Source organism: Mustela nigripes, chromosome 2 (assembly GCF_022355385.1).
Source record: "Mustela nigripes isolate SB6536 chromosome 2, MUSNIG.SB6536, whole genome shotgun sequence".
Lineage (NCBI taxonomy): Eukaryota > Metazoa > Chordata > Mammalia > Carnivora > Mustelidae > Mustela > Mustela nigripes.
In genome coordinates, this window is record NC_081558.1 from 218,740,558 (window position 1) to 218,761,679 (window position 21,122).

The 21,122-nt window shown below is 55.4% G+C and overlaps 1 protein-coding gene across 16 annotated transcripts in view; it reads left to right on the forward strand.

Moving 5' to 3' along the window:
- PCBP3 (poly(rC) binding protein 3) overlaps nucleotides 1-21,122 on the forward strand; it is a 249,670-nt gene that overhangs the window by 170,858 nt on the left and 57,690 nt on the right. For 15 of the 16 annotated variants that reach the window (XM_059392541.1, XM_059392545.1, XM_059392544.1 and 12 more), the window contains one exon: nucleotides 15,331-15,458. In XM_059392541.1, coding sequence (XP_059248524.1) covers nucleotides 15,449-15,458 — 10 coding nt within the window. In that variant the 5' untranslated portion in view covers nucleotides 15,331-15,448. Of the gene's footprint in view, nucleotides 1-15,330; nucleotides 15,459-19,569; nucleotides 19,664-21,122 lie in introns of all 16 variants that reach the window. The other variant, XM_059392539.1, reaches the window with a different exon arrangement.

The following is a 21,122-nucleotide window of genomic DNA, read 5'->3' on the forward strand; positions in this document are numbered from 1 at the left end:
GCCCCGAGGCGGCCCGGGGGGGCGGCGGCGCCCCCGGGCGCGGCGCTCCGGCCCGGGGGCGGGGGGCCGCCGCCCCCCCCCACGGAGTCTGTCCAGGTGATGCTGGGGCTTGCTGCTGTGACAAATCTCTCGTCCCGTGGGCCCTACTGTCAGAGCCCCGCCCTCCTGCAGGGTCCGTCCCCCAGCACGGCACCCTCGTGTTTGGGCCGGTCCCGCAGGGTCTTGGAGTGTGTGCCACCGTCCCGGTGCACTAGCACGTGACCCTCGTTCTCGTCCCCGCGAAGCAAACCGCAGACATCCCCATCACCGCTAGAAGAGCCTGGGGAAGGCCCAGCTCTGCCTTTCTGGAGTGCACACAGCCCTCTGGGGCTCTTGGCTCTTGTTAAACTGTTGTGTGGCTCATGGCCCGTGAGGCTGGCGAGCTCTCCGGGTGCCACCTGCCCTGCTCTTCAGGGGAGAGAGGGGTGTGCGTACGGATGTTTTTGGAGAAGGGAAGGCTGGAAACATTCTGCTGTCATGTTTCATTTCACAATGTTCGGCAGAACTGACTAGTAAATTTAACTTACCTGGTTTTTCAAGCTTACAAAATTAATTTAAGGCAAGTAAGAGAATTTTCTATGGAGATAGACTGTGGGTCAGCCACGGAAGGTCTGCTTCTTGGTAACGTGGAAGTCAAAGCAGAATTTTCTCAAGAGAGTCTGTTTTTCACCGTGAGTGACAACTCCTTATACCAGCTGGACACACAGGGGTTCCGGGGGGTTAACCACCTCAGCCTTACGGGGACCCCTGCCTGCACCCCTGGCACGTGTCACAGCCCAAGGAGAGCCCTGGCGCTCCAGCTCTCTGTGGCTTCCTTGGTGCCATCGAGTGCTTTAGGGACAGGATGAGAATCTAGTGGGCAGACTGAGTTTAACAAAAATGGTACCAAGATTAGTACTTTGTTTGTTTTTACTTTTCACTTTGGTCTCTGGCAGCTTTTTCAAGCAGACCATCAGGTCTCCAGCGCCCTGAGTTGCTAGATAAGCCAGGGGAGAGGGAGGTGCCCCCCTTACAGGAGCAGAGTCTGTCTCTCCAGGATTCACAAGGATTTACAACCACAGCCCGGCGTGTGTGGCCTTCAGTGTGGATGTGACACGTAGAGACCGAGGGCTGTACAGAGCATGGCTCAGTGACCTAGGAGAGGCTGGCCACTGTCCATGAGCGGAAAATCGCCTCGGTGGGATGGGAGCCCTTGCAGCTTCCCTGGCCAGTAGATGCAGGGTCGCCGCTCCTGGGGCTCGAGTCCTTGCTCCCGTTTCAAGTCATAAAATGAGATTTGAATATGAAATCTGATTTTTAAATGTTGAAAACAAATTCAGACGATCTGGACCAGTGAGCAACGTGTCAGACAGACGTTGTCTGGTCACCGGGGGAAAGCCCACGTGCAGGGAAGGCCCAGCCGAGCAGGACGTGATCAGACAAGCAGAGGGAGGCAGGACCGTCAGCACGCTGTGTGCAGAGGCAGACCATGTCCTTGGCTCTTGTGGTTGGTGACCATTACAGCCCCCTTGCCCTGGTCCCCCCACAGAGGCTCTGATTGAGGAGGCCGGAAGCCATGGGCCCCGAGCCAGGGAAGCCGTGAAGGCCCAGCCGTGGGCCTCTTATTCTGGGCTGGGGGTCCTGGTGTGTCCGGCTGTGTCCTCCATGTCCTGGTGCCAGGCCCTTGCTGACCAGGAGAACCTTGGAGAAGCTCTTTCATTCCATGTGCATCTGAGAAACCAGAGTGGGGGACGCTGTCACTGGGCTCAAGTCCAAAAAGACGGGGCACTGAGCACCTTATGGATGTGGTGGCCCTCTGTCTGGCCACACTGCACTGTGCCAGGCTTCGTGGGTGACAGACACAGGAGCCACAAAGACCAGGGGCTGTGAGCAGCCTCTCAGGCGGGTCCTGAACTCCAGCTCGGGCAGACCGGACCGGACAGGGCAATAGCGTTCCCCTGTGGCAGCTCTGGCCGGGCTGGATGGTGTCAGCTGCCAACAAGGCCAGAGAAGTGGACTTGGGCTCCGGGCTCTGTGTGTGACTATCTCCTAGACGGTAGGCCTGGGCCCAGCTGCCCAGCGGGGGACAGTGTGTGGGGAGCCAGTGTCCTGGGCAGCCCTGGGAGGATGGGCCCCAGCTGATGGCCTTGCACTTTGGTCCAATGGGAAAGGGACAGCAGGGTGACAGACAGAGCCTCGGCCACAGGCACAGTGACCTCATTAGACAAAAAGCTGTCTGATCGTTCAGATGCTGGCAGGAGTTCCCGAGAGGAGCAAGGCAGGGCAGGGCCGTGCTGCCGTGCTGCCCGCAGCGGCCTCTTCCTCTGTCCTGCCATGGCCACCACTGCCCCAGGAGCGGCCTTCTTCCACCCGGCGGGCTCGCGCTGGCCACCCTCCGGGGGAGATGCCGTCACATGCAGCCGCAGAGTCGCTCCTGGTCCCTCCTCCCTCCCCCTCCTTGTCATCTGACCCAACACCACCCCTCTGAGTCGGCCTCCGTCCTGCCTGCCTCGGTCATGGGACCAACCGCAGCCTCCCAGGAGCCAGAGTGACCTTGAAAGCGTCGCTGTGCCCAAGTCACCACTCTGCATCGGTCCGTTCCCAGCCGAGGGCGACCTTCACGGTCCTGCCAGCTCTGCCCACCCTCCCTCCCAGCGGGGACTGTCCCAGTGGTGTGGCCTTCGTGCACAAGCCCCCGTGCTTCTCCTGTGCCATGACTCTCACTGCCCTCCCACTGGGGTCGGTGTTCCCTTCCCTTGGATCTGGGCTGCCCTGTGACGTCGTGTTGAAATCCCGGGAGCGCGTGGCGGGCCCGGCCGTCCGTGCTGTGCTGTGACCGTGTCACACGAGCACCTTCCCCTGGCCTTCTCCCTGCTGGTGGCTGTGTGGCTGTCCCACGTCCTGGTTGCTTCCTTGCAAGGTCATTCAGCATATCCCCCCCCCCCCATTTCCTGGAACCTGGCCTGTTCACCTGAGTCGTGTTTTCCGGACGAGCGGACATTGGAGCTGTGTGTGGCAGGGCTGCGTGCGGGCCCCGGAGATGGGCGCCCGGGCTGTGGGCACGTCGGCTATCCGTCAGATCCTGGCTGTCCCGGGCTTACCACCCTCCGTGCACCTGGGGTTTTTAGTGTCCGCTGACCACCGCCGCCTAGGTCCGCTCTTCCAGCAGCGGCTGAGGAACAGTGACCTGACAGTTGTGTAAGCCTTTCTCGCGCGTCCATTGGGATTGTTCCGTATGGAGTGACTTCCTCCTCGCTAGGCTATGCGGTTACCTAAAATACAGTTCCTACCAGAAAGGCGGGATAAACATTTATTTCTTTGTATTTCTTTTTCCATCGTCCAATGAGTTTTGTTTGTCTCTCTGCTATTCTTTCTTTCTTTTTAAAGCATTGTTACTGACTTATGGGTTTCATATCTATAATACATTTGTTCCCTTGCAACTATGACACTCTTTACTCACATCGCTCTGTATGTTGCTGGCTTCTGTGTGGACGTAGCCACACCAGTCTTGACGGTTTCCTCGACTCTGGTGTAACACGTTCCCACCTCACCTCTCGGGCTCGCTTTCCCAGACTTCCTGGGATCCACCGACGTGTTCGGAGGCCCCAGTCTAGGCACTAAGCGTGCTGATTGCAGTGGAGTGTCCGCTCTTTTTCATAGTTCAGCGGAGAGAGTTAAGGGGGAAAGAAGGGGAAATTGTGAGTTCACAGAAGTCGTTCTAAACCAAATGCAGCATTATAGGGTTTTAACTTAAAATTTAAAAGTTTTGGACTTGTTTCTCTTTTGTCTTGTTAGCATTATTACTTACATGTTTTACCCTAAAGGTACATATAATGGGTTTGGAACATTATTGGTGCCAACGAATAACTACTCAAGGTTAGGACATTTCCCTGCGTGTCTGTGTCCCTGAGAATACCCAGCCACGTTCCCGTGTTCTCAGGGTAGTTGCCACAATCCTGTGCAGTTATATCACCAACTTTGTGTATACTTAGTTTTTTTTAAGTTTCAGGGATTTAAAAAAATTCTTATTTGGATTATGTAGACATTTCCCTGACCCTAAAGTAGGGCTCTGTCGCCGTCTGTTCAGAAAGTCCCGGATCCTCCTGGTTCAAACCCGCTCCCTCCCTCCCCGCGTAAGTAGCTTGTGATTCTTTATGACTTCCCATTATGTCTTGAAAATATGAATATATATGTGTGTGTGTATCAGTGAATTCCTTGACTTAGTAAACACTTCCTTTTTGTTCCTATTTCCTTTGATTCTTGGGAAGATTTATGTTTTTTGGCTTTATACTAGTACCTCTCTGTGTCATGTGCAGAAACCCCTCTTTTCTCTTCTGTTGTGTCTGCTGACGGGCTCTCGGGGGGTATCACAGGAGCATCCCAGGGGGCTGGAAGCCGCTCTGTCCCCCCACCCCCATCGTCTGCTTCGCCCGCCGCCTGGTTACTCCCGCCTGGGCTTTACCTCCTCCTCATCCACTTTCCTGGTGGTTCCTTCTTTATCTCGGTGCGTCGTACACTGGTGTCCCCGGGAAGCGCGTCAGTCAGTCATGATTCTAGAGCGAATATATCCGACGCTTGTCCCCGTAGCTTGTGACAGTTTCTCCACCACCTTCGCGGTTGGCCGAGGCCGACGCTCGGTCAGGGTCTCCGTGGTGGGCCGGCCACACGCACCCTGTGTTCCTGTCTTCTCATCCGTAGCCTTGCAGCGCACGTGGAATTGAGCTACGTGGCGTCTCACTTTGGTGTCCTAGAAGGTTCCGTTGCTCCTGCGTGGCTGCTGAGACGTCTGGCCTCTCTCCGCTGTTCTTTTCATTATGAGCGCATGGGGCCTTTCGCTCTGGACGCCCCGAAGACTTCATCTCTGACGTCTCATCGTTTTCCTGAAGTCTGTCTGCTCACTGCTCAGGCTCGACTTCTCGGGACCGCAGGGCGCCCGGTCACCGTGCGGAGTCAGGCCCTGCTGTGTTTCGGGAGGTGTCTCCAGAGTGTGCGTGTGTGCGTGAGGGAGCGGCGGGTCGCAGCTGGACGCACGGGAGCCTTGGTGCTCTCTCGCCCGCACGCTGTCTGTCGGGTCCTCCCCAATCTTCTTTCTGTGCGTCTGTCTCGCCGTCTTCTTGCCGTGTTTCTGTCCTCTACGCTCCTTCCTGGCCTTCGGTGCCGTCTCTGGCTCCTGTGCTCCTTCCGCTTCTCGCTTTGGAAGAACATTCTCTCTCGTTCATTCCTGAGCGTCAGCGGCCACCTTTTTATCTCTTCCTGTTTTCTTGCCGTGTCACTTTGAGATGTTCTAATTCTATTCTAAACTATGTTCTTCTAAAATGTTGATTATTTTCTCAAATTTTAGTTCAGTGTCACATATTAATTAGGCTATAATTTGCTTCGGGTTCATAGTTTTCTGGCACATTTTTATTCTCCCTTACAATGTTATTTATTTTATTTTCACCTCTTTTTGGTAACATTTTTATGGGATTTGGTCATGATTCCTTGCCTCTTGTTTTTAAATAGGGGTTTTTCTGGACCCTTAGGGCAGAGGCTCCTGAAAAGGAATTGGGAAGGGGCCAGAATCTCTTCCCTAGCCTGAGGGGCCAAAGGCTTTCTCCTTTACTGTTGCCATGAGGTAGTGTTTACGTGGCCCCTGCGCAGGCCTTCCTGTTGGGGAGCATCACTGCCGCTCCAGGAGGACTTCCGTCTGTCGTCGGAGAGGGACGGTGCTCCCCACTCCCCCCCCCCCCACGGCCGGGCCGTGCCCTCCCTGTGGTCCCTGCAGGGCTCAGCAGTACGCCCGGAGGCCGCCCTCCTCCCCGCCCCGCTCCCTTCTCTGAAGCCTCCTGTGTTCCAGTAGCTTCGCGTGGTTTGTTTTCTCTCCGATGCTTCTCTCTCCAGTCGCTCCCGAACTGAACACTGTGGGACGTTCTCAAGCTTCCTGCGGACCCGGAGCCCTTCAGCATGGTGTGAGCCCTACGAGCTCCCGAAGGGCTCCTTGGCCTCCTGCTTCCTCCCTCCTTTCTGCCTCCGTTTCTCTTTCTTTTTTTTTTTTTTCCTCACTTTCCCAGAACAGGGGGACTTGGGTTCAGCACAAACTTCCCGGGGCTTTTCCGTCTGCCGTCAGAATATTCACCAGTTTCCCACTTGGTGTGAGGCCCTGTTTCTTGGTGGGGATGTCAGGACTTGGGGGGGTTCTGAGTTTGGTGGCGCAAAGGGCTGTTCCCCACTTGCCGTTTCCCCCAAGCGCGTGCATCACTGGGACCGGCCACCGCGTGTCGCCCCCCACCTGCCCCTGTTCTTCGGGTTTGAGGGATCCCTTGAGCTCTGCACTGAAGAGGTCGCAGGGGCTTTTCTTCGTTAATCGTGTCGCTGTATCTGGGGACTTTTAAGGAATTTTGAAAATTAAAAGGAAAGAAAAAGCTATCCTTCTCCCTGACCAGCACAGTGAATTTTCTAATATATTTAAGTCCCAGGAGATTTCTAATTACGGAAGAAGTAACAAGTCACCACTGTTGTCCTATATGGTTGGTATTTGTTTCCTTTTACAAGTAGTTTTACACTTTATTGTCCTGTGTTTCCTCCTGCAAACCCAGGGTTCTTTCTGCGGCCACTTTCTTCTGCCCGAACATCACCCACCGTAACCTCACGGAGTGGGTGCGCTGGGGAAGAGGGTCCCCAGGTTCTGACTGTCGGAAATACCTTCATCCACCTTCGTCCGCCAGGCGCGGCCACACGCAGGAGCCAGCGACTCCCAGCGCCCGCAGCTCGACTTCTGTCCCGGCGCCCGCGGTCTGCTGAGGACGCAGCCTTCCGTCTCGCCCCCGCCCCTTTGAAAACAGTCTCGTTTACTTCTGTCTGCTTCTAAGATCTCGTCTTTGTCTTGGTTTTCTGGAGATTCTGTTATGATGCCTCTAGCGTGGGCTCCTCCGCCAGCCTTACTGCGGTGGGTCGGGGGCCTGAGTCCGCGGATTCCAGGTCTTTCTCCAGCTCCGTCCCCGCACAGGAGCCTCTGCGCCAGCCCCTCCCTTCTCCTCGGAGCCCGAGCGGATGTAGGTCAGCGGCCCGCACGCGAGTGTGTGTGTCTCATCTCGCCTTCCCATCTGGTTCGCTGTGTGGGACGTGGCGGCCCATCTCCTGCGGCTCAGCCCTCGGCGCATATAATCTCTCCAGTCCTGCACAGCCCTGTTAATGTGAAACTGGCTTTTGTAGCTTTGTGCTTATCAGAATTTCTCTGTGCCTTCTTTCGGCTCTGCTGTAGCGTTATTTTTAACTTTTATTCCAAAAGAGCCACAGATTCATAGGAGGTAGTGAGAAGAGTACAGAGTCTCCTGTAACATTTACGCAGCTGCTTCCAGTGGTAACATCTTATGTGACTTTAGTACAGCACGAAAACCCAGAAAGTACTATGGTGCAGCGCTGCCAATCAGACTTCAAACTTTACCAATTTTTACCTGTAATTGTGTGCGTGTGCGTGTGCGTGTGTGTGTGTGTGTGTGTGTGTGGTAGGACGAGGAGTGATAGCAGGGGCGGCGGCAGTGAGTTCTAACAGTGCCACTGCTGGTAGCAGGGTAGTGAGAGTAGCCGCCGGGACAGGAGCCGTGGCCGGAGCGGGACCAGTGGAACCGGTCGTATGGTAGCAAGAGTGGAAGTCCTGGTGGCGGTGGTGGTGCTAGCAGCGACAGAGGCAGTGGTGGTAGGAGCAGCCGTAGCAGTGGTGGCGGCGGTGCTGGTGGCGGCGGCGACAGCAGCAGTGGTAATGGCAGCAGCAAGAGCAGAGGCCGGAGCCCCGCAGCCGCGGCGCTGTGGTGGTGGCAGTGACAGCCGCACAGGGAAGCGCGGCAGCGGCCGTGACAGTGGTCAGAGCAGTCGGAGTTGGGGTCTACGCGGTTCGCTGCCCCACAGGGATGTGCACAACCACCACCACCGTCTAAGTTTTGGGACCGCCGCCCTCGTCACTGCAGGGAACTGCCTTGCGAGGCCTGGAGTCCTCTGGCCACGCACTCCCGCCTCCCCTCACGACCCTGAGATCCAGACCTGAGCTGAGATCAAGAGTCAGATGCTTAACAGACTGAGCACCAAGGCATCCCTACATTGCTACGATTTTTATAGGAATTGCACTGAACCTTTAGATCAGTTTGAAGAGAATTGATATTTTTACTATGTTGAGTTTTCCAATCCATGGATAGGTCTTTCCATTTATTTAGTTTTTAAAATTTATTTTATCAACATCTCACAGTTTTCAGCATACAATCTTGCATATGTTAAGTATATAAGTATTCCGTTTTATTTTGAGTGATTTTAAATGCTATTATGTTTTAAATTTTGGTTTATGTGTGTTCCCTGTTAGCATCTAGAAATGCAGTTAATTTTTGTGTATTATTCTAACATTCTGCTTTCTGAACTCACTTATCAGGGTTAGGAGTTTTGTTTTGTAGATTTTTTGGGATTTTCTAGGTAGAAATTCATCATCTTCACATAGAGATAGTTTTATTTCTTCATTTTTAGTCTGTATGTCTCTGGTTTATTTTTCTTGCCTATGACAGTGGCTGGAACTTCTGGTGTCCTAAGAATGGTGACGTGGATGGACTTGCCTTGTTCCCAGCTGTGGGATAAAGCCTTCAGCCTGGCACGGTTAGGTGTGATGTTGTCACCGTTAGCTATGACGTTAGCTGTACGGTTCATAAACGCTGTTTATCACGTTGGGGTAGCTTTCCTGTGTCCTGAATTCGCTGGTATTTTTTTTTTTATCATGAGTAAGTGTTGAATTTTATTAAATGCTTTTTATGCATTATTTTATATGATTGCATGGTTTTTATGCTTTGGTTTATAGATACGGTAGATTATATAGATGGATTTTTCGGTATGGAGCCCGCTTTATGTACCCGGATACATCCTGCTTGGTCCTGGTGTGTACATCTTCTATACATTGCGGGATTCGTTTGCCAGCTAAAAAACTGTTTTGGGTTATTTGTGCCTGTGTTCCTAAGGCAAATTGCTCTAGTGTTGGCCTTACAACATGAGTTGAGGGATTCTCCGTCTCGTTCCTCTGAAAGATGGTCTAGGGCTGCTGTTCATCTTTGGGTATTGAAATTCTCTGGTGAAACCATCTGGGCCTGGAGATCTCTTTTTTAGAGCTTTTTATTACAAATTCAGTTTCTGTAATGGCTATGGGGGTATTGAGGCTGATGATTTCATTGATCTTTGGCTGCTGATGGTTCTTCATAGCTTCCTTTTCTCTGTGAGTTTTCAGAGACATGCTTTTAGCTTATTCCTAAACACTCGGCGAAGCCTTCTTTCGACGGCTGCTTTAAGAGGCTTGTCCGAGGGCTCACATCTCAGCATTCGGCATTTGTTGATTTTCTTCCCTTGTTCGTGTTGAGATTTTCCTAGTTTTTGGCCCGATAAGTGGTTTTCGTTTGTATCCTGGCAAGGTTGGTCACGGTGGTGTGGTATTCTGTGCCTGCTGTCCATCTCCTACCTCAGTGGGCGTCCGCCGGTCCCAGGCCGGGGCACCTTGTGCACAGCCAGCTGGGGTCGGGGTCCAGGTCCCTCCCTCCGTCTCCCTGATACCTGGGCTGGGGGGTGCCTTGGTGCTGCCAGGTAGGGGTGGGAGCCTAGGCTGCGATGGGGGCCGGTAGGGGTGTGTGTGCATCTCCGGTGGCGCGGGCTGCGGGAGCGCAGGCGCTGTGAGAAGCCGTCTGGCTGCCTCGGTGTCCTGCTCCCAGCCCTTGGCCTAGAGAGAGAGCAGACTTTTGCTGACACTTGCTTTCCTGTGTCCCGCAGCACTTGTAGTGTGACCAGCCCCAGGGACCACTCGGGAGTGTATAGGACGGAAACGAGGTGAAGCGGAGCCAAGTGGGGTCTCCCTGCTGTGCGGTTCTTCGAATCCCGGGCGCCTCGCCAGTCGGCCTTCTCGCGGCTTCCCCGTCTCCCCTTGTTTGTTTCGGGTTTGACGCCCAGCGCGCTGTCCAGTGGGGGGACTGTCTGCTTGTCGTGTCCACAACCAGAGGCTCCGGTCCTCCTTGTAGTCCCGACCACGCCGGTACCTTCTTGGTTATCTTCCTCTGTGAGTGTCATCAGAGGCTTGTGCATTTCTAGACCTTTCTGAGGAACTAAATTGTATATGGGTACGTTTTCTCAGTTGGCTCATGGCTTTTCTTTTGATCTGCTCTTTATCATTACCTTCTCTCTACTTCCTGTAGGCACTTTCGGTTATTTTCTCAATCCTTAAGTTGCATCTTTTACTCACTAATTTTTGGCCTTCCTTTATTCCTAATACAGGCTCCTAAGACTAAATTCTTCTGTAAATTGTGCTGTAGCCGCTTGCCACAAAGTTTGGCTGGTTGCAAGTTTAGTGGTCTGGTTATTTTCTAATTGCATTGTCATTCCGTCCATTTCTTACTTAGAAGCTTCTGATTATTATTGTTGTTGTTGTTGTTGAGGGAGAACGTGTGTGTGAGCACCCTGGCAGGGTGGAGAGGGGCAGAGGGAGGGGGAGAATCTTAAGCAGGTCCACACCGAGCACATAGCCCCATGCGGGGCTCACTACCTGAGATCATGACCTGAGCCTAAATCCAGAGTTGGACATTTAACCAACTGTGCCACCCAGACGCCCCCAGAAGCTTTTTTAAAATGTTTTGTTCGGGGGGATTAGAAAGTTACCCTTTGCTAATGATTTCTAGTTTAATTGCCCGGTGGGCGGGGAGCGCAGTCTGTTGGTTTCATGTGTCCAGCATCGGTTGGCACTTGCTCTGTGAGTTAGAGCCATGCCGGTCGTGTGTCCCGCGTCTTTACTGCGCTCGCGCTGTGCTGCATGGGCTGTTCCTGCGCGTGTGTGGGCGTCTCCCACTAGAGGGACAGTTTGCTGGTCTGGCCTGGGTTCCCTCGTCAGACTGAGTCCCCAGGGATGGGCCCTCCTAGGCTCCGGGTTCTTCTTCCCCGCCCTTGGACAGTCCCGTTAGCTCTGGGCTGGCTTACGGGTTAGCCTCCTCGGTTCCCGCCCGGCTTTTCCGCTGTACCTCGTCACCTTCCGTCTGCTGCCGCGCCAGAGCCAGACGGCTTGTGTGAACATATCAGGATTTGTCCCCGGTGTCTGCTGTGCCTCTTTGTCTCAGAGCCCTTCCAGCCCTGCCGTCCACAGACCCGCCTGCCCCGCTCTGGCAGAGCCTGAGCAGCCTCCCGAGGCGGCGCCCGCTCTGTCCTCCACACCCACCTCTGGGCCCTCAGCCTCCTGCTTCCTCATCAGCCTCTCCGCACCCGGGCTTCTGGCCAGAGGAGAGCGTGGAGGAAGCCCGGCGAAGGCGGGGGGGGGGGGGGCGCTGTGCCTCCCCGTGTCTGACGTTTCAAACCATCTGGTGAAGCCCCAGCCCTTTGCTGAGCTCGGCGAGCGGCACGAGCTGCGTTTGCCCCATGCACACGTGTGTGAGTGTGAGTGTGTGGGGGTGTAGTTCGCAGCTGAATGGGCTTTTGTCTGGCCTGTGCCAGAAGGGGCAGTGACGTCCCCGGGGACTCATCCGGTGAAGCTGATTCGTTGTGGCGGGCGGCTCAGCAAGACGTTGGAACCTTTGCTCCTGTTGTTGCTAAGTGGGTCGCACGGCGAGGGGGCCGCGGAGGTGAGGAAAGGGGTCGCGCCCTCACCTCATCTCCGTCCCCTCCTGACACCGGCTGTGCTCGCAGAGGGAACAGTCTCCGTCCCCTCCTGACACCGGCTGTGCTCGCAGAGGGAACAGCAGCGGGTTGCCTCCCTGGGACTGCCCTCATGTCTCACGTCTAACCACGCGGTGCTCGGCGTCCCCGGCTCCGAAAGCTGCGGCTGCCGGAAGAAGCGGGTCACTGCGTGGACGGCTGCTTTTGTCCCGCCGCTTGGAAGATTTCAATCTCACTGTGTTTCCTGCCGGTTTAGTGACACAGCAGGGCTGCCTGTGATTATTAAGTAAACTAGTTTCCTTTAGATGCTTCTAAGACGATCTGAACCGCAAATGGAATATCCTTTGGTTGAAGTTCATCAATCTCCAGTTTTATCACGTTGTCGGAGACCGAGACCGCGGCCTCCACTGTTCCCGTGTTACGTAGCTTACTGAGCTCATAACCCTGCCCGCTAGAACCCGGAGAGCCTCTCGGGGGAGGGGGGCAGTTCTTACTGTTCCATTTGTTTTCTCCCGTGTGACACTCCGTGTTAATTTTGGCATTTCGCTGTCTTCAGAACCGCCCATCACTGAGTCTGTATCCTGAATGAGTCACCCTTTGCAGAGGCGAAACCTCCTGTTATCCGTGGAAGAAAAGAGCCAGAGGACTTCTGGGGCCGAACGCCTTACAGAAAACTCTAATTACTACCCCGTTTTTCCTCACCTGCCTCCGGCCCCTCCCTGTGCAGCCATTCTGGAAGACTTGCAAGAATCGGCTGCTGTGCGGGGGGCCTCTCCCCTCAGAGGCTTGGGTTCAGCTTTCCTGGCTTTGCCAAATTAGTAACCGCGTTTTCATCCACTTTCCAGACTCCGGTACTGTGCTGACCGCCGTGTTGGTTGGTCTGTCTTCTCCTGACCGTCGAGTCCTTGTGAGTTTGTGCCTTTCTGTTGCGTGTGCTGTAGGCGCCCCTTCTGTAAGGGGGCGGTGACCACACGTGCGTTCCGCGTGTTTCATGCGAGGGGTCTTTCATTACTTTGTTCTTTTAACTTCTGAGTATTGATTACCTTTGCATGTTTGTTTAATCTTATTTATTTCTTTATTTGAGAGAAAGCGAGAGACTGCACGAGCTGGGGGAGGGGCAGAAGGAGAGGGAAAGGGGAAGCGGGCTCCCTGCCGAGCAAGCAGCCCGACCGGGGCTCGATCTCCGGACCCCAGGACCATGACCTGAGCCGAAGGCAGGTGCTTTACCGACTGAGCCACCCAGGTGCCCCTGCCTTTGTTTTTTTTAAATTGAGTGAATTCATCTACCACAAACTCCACACTCTCAGAGCATACGTTTTAGCAGTTTCTAGCGGAGTCACAAAGGTGTGCAGCCGTCACCACTAACTTCAGACTAGAGCGTTTCATCGTCCGAAAGGAAGCCCCAGGCCCAGTGCTAGTCCCATCGCCTGCCCCGGTCCCCTTTCCCCAGCCCCGGGAGCAGCCGTCGACTTCCTGTCTGTGATTCGCCTCGCCAGGCGTCTCTTCTACGTGGGGTCGTGCTGCGTGTGGCTTCCTGCGTGTGGCCACTCTCGCTCGGCATCCGTGTTTGCCGGCTTCGTCCGTGTGGCATTTGAAGGCCGCTGCCTTCTCGCGCGGCTGAGTGACACTCCGTTGCGTGCACAGACCACGTCGTGTCTGTCCCTTGATAAGGGAGAGCATGTGGGCTGTTTCCACTCTGCGGCTGCTGTGGCGACGGCTGCCGTGAGCGTTCATGCGCGAATCTTCGTGTGAACGTACGTTTCAGCTTCACGTGTGGACCCGTAGGCGTGCAGTCACGAGGTCGTTGGTAACTCCACGTTCAGCTTCGTGACACACTGCGAGACTGTTCAGAGGCCACGCCATTTCGGAGTTCCGCCAGCGTGGACGAAGGCTCCGGTTCCTCCAGGTCGTGGCTGACACTTGGATTTTCTGTTTTTCCTCTTCCTCCTCCTCCTGCTCACTCCCCTCCTCCTCACTGTCGTCCTGTTGCTGCTGTTACTGTTATCATCGCTGTCGACTGGGTGCACAGTGCCATCTCATTGTGGTTTCCGTGTGCATTTTTCTAACGACTAATGGTGTTGAGCATCTTTTTCATGTGCTTGGGCCGTTTGTCCACCTTCCTTAGAGAAACACATATTCAGATCCTTGGCACATTTAAAAAAAAATCACTGTTGAGTTGCAGGAGTTCTCTCTGTGGCCATCTCAGATACATGATTTGCAAGTGTTTTCTCCTATTCTGCAGGTTGAATTCTCTCTCCTGGCAGTGTCCTTCGAAGTACAGAAGGTCTTAACTTTGATTAAGTCTACTTTGCGTGTGTTTTGCTGTTGTGGCCTATGCTTTTTTGGTGGTGTAGCCACAAGACCCTCATTGCCAAATCCAGCGTCAAAAAGATTTTTCCTCACGTTTTCTGTAAGCATTTGTAGTTTAGCTCGTAAGTCTAGTCTTCGGTCCATTTTGACTTACTGCTCATACGTATTGCAAGGCTCGTTGTTTGCGTCTGGATGTCCATTTCTCCCAGCACCATATGTTGCAAAGACGATTGCTTCCCATTGAATCTTCATGGCGTCCCTCTGAAATACTTCCAGTGCTTTCTGATGAATTCCCACTGACCGACCCTAAGACCTAACTCAACAGAGCTGGCCTCTGTGGTCCTCTAGTCAGTAACACATTGAACCTCTTACTGTGTTCGTGTATGACTCACGCCGACGGAGGCTCTGGGTGTCCATACGAAAGACGGGTCTTACTTCACAGCACCTTTCATGGGATTTCCTCGAATTTGGTTTTCTCCAGTTAGTTTCACTTGGAACCGCAGCGTGGTACCTGGATAAGACATTGCAGCTTGGAGCAAAGTCAGTCAGTGCTGTGGTTTATGGGCGAAAGTGGTTACCTGACTGACTCGGAGAAAAGCAAAGACATTGGACATAGGTTTCTCATGATTTTTGGTGCTATGACCCAATTCCAAGTGTTGGGTGCTGTCGTAAATAAGCCTTTGAAGGTGTCTGTCACGATAATTCACTGGAAGGTCATAAAGGTGCACTTCCGGAATGGAATTGTAACACAGCATCAAGGATAGTGAATGAGGGTAGGTCCTTGCGACTGGGGGTTAGATTCCCAGTTTGGGCAACCAAAGTGAATTTGAAAAGTAAAGAGTCAGGACACTTAGACCCAGGGGAAACCGACAGTCGCTAGAAAAACAGCCGGCAGCGCGGAAGGCAGGTCTGGCCGGACCTGTGCCGGGACCAGGGCGGGATGGGTTACACAGCGCGGCGCGCGTCCTGCGAGTGCACGACCGCGTCCGGGTTCGCGTGGAATCCGTGACGGCTCTTCTGAAATCAGTGCAGGGGAAGGAGAGGAAGAGAACGGGACCAGATATTGCCGTAGAAGGTCGACTGTTCATTCTCCTTCCCAAAAGTTGATACGGTTCCACCGAAGCTCTTCTCTCGGGTCCGCGCTTGTGAAGCGGAAGCTTCCTCGTGCTGGGAGCCGCCTCACTCGGGACCTGGAAGCCGGGATGCCCAGGGCGCCTTCCCACTGGCACGTCGTCTCCATCTCCCGCCCGCCCCTTACGTGAATGCTGAAGGCCTGGCTGCTCCTGTCGAATGCAGGAGCAGTTGTGTGGGAGCTCCGTCCCGAGGGACGAGGGCGTGGACGTGCTCACTCATGCACCCTGTGTTCTGTTTCAGGTAGGTGAGCTCCGGACGGAGTCGACTGTCTGTCACCGGTCCCAGCTGAGATGCTCTAGTCTCAGTGAGTCCGACCAGTTGCTGTCTATGGATCTGCTCTGATCCCTCGAGCCTGCTTATGGGGGAAGGTGAGTGACCGTGAAGACGCTCTGTCTGCTTGTCTGTTTACCAGGAACGCAGGTAGCAAAGTCAAAGTCAGCCTGAGGACGGGGAGCCGACGCGATGTGTATTTGACCCTCTTCTGTCTGTGACTTGGTGTCCCTGGGGAGCAGTGCCGGGAAGTTGAACAAAGAAAGGCGGCAGACCCCGCGTGTGACCACGTAGGGACAGCATGGTTACGCGCCCCGCGAGAGTGGAAAACCCGCAATGCATTTGGGTTAATATGGAATTTCACGACTGTCACTCTGAACTAACAGCTCCTGGCTGGCTCTGGGGTGGCGACAGAATGGTTTCCGTGGCCTTTCCCTTGAATGCTGGAGGAGGATGGGAACCCTTAGAACTGTTTTCCCCTAAGTAGTCCGTGCTTTTACCCCTCCTGGCCCTCCCACCATTTTCTAAAGGATGCTGGGGCGGGGGGTGGACACTGAAGAGCTACGTCTGTTGTCCCCTTGTTGACTGGGTGCCCCGTGAATAAGCACCAGCCTCACGCAGGCCTGTGCTGAGCTCCTGCTGGCCCAGCCCCACCGACAGTCCTTACGCGTGCGCAGGGCTGCGGTGCCGTGTGTGGCTGTGCCGGGAAGGAGCGCCACATACGGATGTGGGAGCCTGTGTGCACGTGGTTTCGGCTCACGTGTGACCGGCGTGTGTTTGTGCATGCGCACAGCAGCACGTGTGCCGGAGTGGGGGTGGTTTGCACAGAGTGTGTGTGTTCCGTGCCTCTGTGCACTCCAGGACCCCGAGGTCCAGACTCTCTGCCAGGCCTTACAGGTTCTGGGCCAGCAGAACCCACTTTCCCTGGCCTCACGTTGAGGCCTCGGGCACCTTCCATGGTGCACATGCCTCGGTCGACCCCAGCCCGGCTGTACCTTATTCTCCTGTGTCTTCACGTCACATAGGCTTTGCTCAGGCCTCGAGGACACGTTTGAGGGTGTTTTGCTTACGTGGAGACACGGCGCTGGCCGTTGAGGACGTTTAAGCCGTATATTTACTAATCCAGACTCGCCGCACAAGCACCGCTTCGGAGGTAGCGTGGCCGCGCGTGGCCGGCAGAGAAACACTGAGCATCGCAGGACTGCCTTCCCACAGGTTCCCCTTATTCTCAGGAGCAGCTGCTCGTCTGCCCCCCCCGGGGGTCTCTGTCTGGGCTTGTTCCTTTGTCAACTGCAGCTCAGCGCTCTAACCCTGCGGCGCCTGACCCAGTCCCCGAGCCTGCGGCCTGTTTGCTCTTTTCCTTGTTCTTCCCACTGAGGAGGATCAAGTCCATGTCAGCCCCCGGGTGTGTCTGTGTGGGCGAATGTCAGTGACTGGTCACGGTGGCCTTGAACTCTGCTGGATCTGGATGGGAGCCGGACGGGAAGGGTCCTCTGTCGTGACTGACCTGTCCCAGGCTGTGGTCTGGAGTGCGCCCAGCTATGCAAACCAGAGCCCAGGCTGACCGGTTCTTCAAGAGGTACCTCTGGAGCTCAAGCCGGCTGCGGCTCACCGGACCTGGGAGCCGAGGGGACCCCACACAGGGCTTTCTGCCTCTTGTCTGCATGCTGGGGGCCCTGCATTCCTCCTCAGCCTGCCCTCTGCCTGACTCTATTCGCCAGGTGCCCACGCGCTCAGTGGTCTGGGCATCTGACCCAGTCTCAGGCACGGGACCTGGCTGCAGAGCAGTGGGTGGACATAAGAGCAGGAAGCCCACAGCCATCCAGGAAGTGACCGGCCACTGAGCCCAACATGTCCCAATGACCCTGCAGCCCGAGTGCCCCCAGCTGGCCAACCCCTGGGTGGTGTGGTGCTCCCAGCGGGGGTCCCCCACCCTATTTGCAGTGCTCCCTCTACCCCGAAACGGCCCAAGGTCACACCCTCAGTTCTCCCCTGCTGCCCCCAGCACCCAAGGTGCCCTCATCCGTTGGTTTCTCTGGACCTCCGGGCTGCACCCTCCTTCTCTTCGGGGGCCCCCACACCCTCGGCCACTTCTGTTTGGCTGGTGACTCTGGTCCTTCCGTCCCTCCTTTGTTCCTCTTCCCTCCATCCAGGCTCTCTCTGCTTCCCCCCTGCACCCAACAGGCCGGCGTGCCCCGAGGCAGTACATCTGCTTGTGGAAACCCCCCGGACTCTGGCCTGGCTGTCACCACTTGCTTACCTTGCACCAGACCTGCCTGTCGAGGGCCGAGGCCTGTACTGGCCAGACACGGCCCTCAGTGGCACTTGGCACTGTTGGCCGCCTGGTGGGTGAGAGCCAGGTTTCCATGGCCTGAGCTTTAGCACTGGGAGCAAGACCTGTGTGTCTCGGCCGCTCCTTCCCTCGACTGCCCCGGAGTGAGAATGGGTCCTCCACAGAGACCCGCTGCGAGGTGGGGAGTAGCCGGCGGGGCCGGACACATGGCAGGGCTGGCTTCAGGCCGGCTTGCAGCAGCTCCTTGCTTGGCCCCGAGCAGCTGATGTCCCCGGGACTCAGGGCGCAGTCGGGCACTGAGGACAGAGCTGCCCCGCCACGTGGAGTGCAGGGAACGGCCGCCGTCACCGCAGTGTCACTGGCCGAGCTTCGAGCACGCGTGTCCTTCCACCCAGGAAGAGCATCTGTAAATAACGTGTTCCGGCAGAGCCAGAGAGGGGCAGGGACAGGTCCACCAAGGCGGGCTGTGGAAACGTTCTTTAATAGAACCGGTTGTTCAAGGTGCCTGGCTGGCTTAGTCAGTCAAGCTCAGGTCGTGGTCTCAGGGTCCTGGGATCGAGTCCTGCATCGGGCTCCCTGCTCAGCGGGGAGCCTGCTTCCCCCCTCCATCTGCTGCTCCCTCTCCTCAGCTCCTGCTCTCTCTCTCTCAAATAAATAAAATCTTTAAAAAATATATAACAGCTCAAAAACCTGGAAATACCAGCATTCCAGATTGGTTACATTTTTCTACATAAAAGTGCATAAAATTTTACGTATAATAAGAATAATAAAAAATACCATGAGGAATGTGATCATTGTCGTGCAGATTTAAACATGTAGAAAAATATTTCATCCATCATGTTAAATGAGAAAAACAGGACAAATGTGGAAGGTTTGGTCCTATTTTTATTAAGAAAATATAATGACTCACACCTCCTAGACAAAAGCCTGACCAGGTGGGCTCCAGACAGCGCACTCTCGCTGGCGGTCTTTTCTGAGCAGTGACATTACGGGTTATTTTGTGCATTTATTACATGCATTTTCTGTTTTTTCTGCAATGAGCATCCGGTGCTTGTGCTGTTTCAGTTGTCGTCCTGCAGCAAACAAGCCGGCTGACTTCGGGCGGGCCTCCACTTCCTGTGTCCTCACAGCCGGCAACTGCCCCCTGCGTCCAGGTTTTTCCCTCTGCTGTCACGGGTCTTACCGTTTGTCTGCGTCCGACTTCATGTGAGCTGGTGAGCTCCGGTGCTCAGTAGAAGGTGGACCGAGGGCGACTGTCTCCTGCCCAGTGACGGAGGTGCCTCCCCAGCACGTCTCGCGGGCCCACGTCTGGCCTCCTGTCGGCGAGGCCCACACCAGAGCCCTGCGTCAGGGCGGCTCTCGAGGACACACGGCGCTCGCGCGTTTCTAGGCTTAAGCATGCAGCTTGCTTCTAGGCCTGGACCGAGCCGCGCTGGGTCACACACACGCACACGCACACGCACACTCACAAAGACAAAATGGGGAAAGGACAGAATTTGCGGTTGGTGCTGCTTCAGGCTCCCCATCCTGCGGTTCTGGGACCGAGTGCGTCAGCAGGACCCGCTTTGTGCGAGGCCCGACCCCGGCAGACGGCTGGCAGCAGCGGCGACTGCTCCGGCCCTAGGAGCCGCCTTTCCGTCAGCGGGGCCCACCCACGCCTTCCCTTCCGTGGGCCCAGCGCGGCGGCCGTGGCCCGCAGGCATGCCGATGTGTGCGCTGGCCCCTGTTCGGGGAAGGAGTCATTGAAATGACAGCACATCCGCGCCGGGTGCACCCCTCCAACGGAATGAGGGGAGCTGGGCGAAAAGTAGGTCACATGTGCCCGGTCCCATGTCACGAGGTTTCCAACCTGAGGCCAATGGGATTTGTAGCCTCCGTTGGTTAGGACAAAACCCACTCTGATTTCTCTCCTCTAGCATTTCATCTTCTCTAGACAAGGAGGGTGACCATCTGTCTGATAGCCACATCCAGCCGGCCCTTCCCGACCTCCCAGAGCTGCTTTGTTCTGAGGTAAGGGGGGCCGGGGGCGACCGCTCCGGCCAGGAGACAGGCCGGGTGTCGAGGAGCGGGGCGTGCACGGGTCCTCGGGAGCAGCTGGCGGGGCCTGCCGAGGCAGCCCCGGTGCTTTCGCTGTGACAGGCAGAGGAAGAGCCTCATGTTCGGTTCCGTCTTAATACTGTGGCTCCTTTTTGGGGATCGAGGCTAACCGTTACTGTGCTCATGTTAAAGCGTTTGTGTGTAGAAAAGTGAGCGTCCGTTGCTGACATGGGGAGGGGTGGGGACGGGGCTCCCCTACGACGTGCCGGCCACCCCAAGGTCTGGGCCCTTTGCTCTCTGTGTGGCCAGTGCCTTTGTGTGCGAGCACCAGCCTTTGTGCTGGACAGGTGAGCTCCTGGCATCCGTTCGTACAAAAGCACCGCGGAACCCCCTGGTCAGGCCAGGTTCACACACGCACACTGTGCACAGGGCACGCACACTGTTGCCGCCTGCCCCTTTTATTGGGAAACACTGTGGTTCTCTTATGTATGGGACAGCCGGCAAGTGTGACTCCTTCATGACCTGGGAGACACGGAAAGTATATTTAATTGTGTTTGTAAAATGAACATGAGTTCTGTGGCTTATAAACAACAAACATTCATTCAGTTATTTGTGTATTTCTGTGTGTACTTGGCTGTCCTGTAAATGAAGTAAGATACCGTGTGCTCAGGATCCTTCTGACGGACCTGTTTCGGCAGGTCACGCGTGGGCCGTCCAGTGTCTGCCATGTCTGTGCGATGGGTGCCGCGCGTGCCGTGTTCAGACAAAGAGGCTCTCCTGTCTCGTGTGCCAGGGAGATGCTCCGCAGTAGTCCTCCGGGAGCGAAGTCACAGTGGTATTTGATTTGAGGATGTTCTACAGAAGAAAAGCGTTCGCCTTTCTGAGATGAAAGTATTTAAAATTTGTGTTTTAGGTCGCTTTCTAGGAAACCTGGGCCCGTGGCTACATTCACAGCAGTCAGTGTGAACACATGTGGATCGCCCGGGCTCGGTGTTTTCGGTGTAGGACAGCAGTTGTGCCGGAGTAGCCACATGACTTCCCTTCGCGGGACGGTGACCCACACCTCCTTGCCCCGCAGCCTCGGAGCGGTGTTTCTAAAAGGCTCGCGCCCATTTCACAGTGTTTTCCCTGTGGCGGGCAGAAGAGGAGCCTCATGTTTTTTCTGTGTTTTCATTAAGATGGGGCAGAAAATTCCAAAGTTGTTACTGTTCGTGGTTACAAACCTTCTCTTTTGCCTACGGAAAGCCGCACGCACTCCAGGGCCGTGCTGAACAGCTCGATTTTCCTGCCTTGCCTGGCGCGCAGCCCCCAGACGAGGGTAACGTGTACACACGGTCATCTCGGGGGCGAGCAAGACGGAGACGTGTGAGTGCGACGGGCATGTGTGTTCGTGTGAAATTATAGAGTCAGAGCTGCCCCCCCCCCCCCCCCC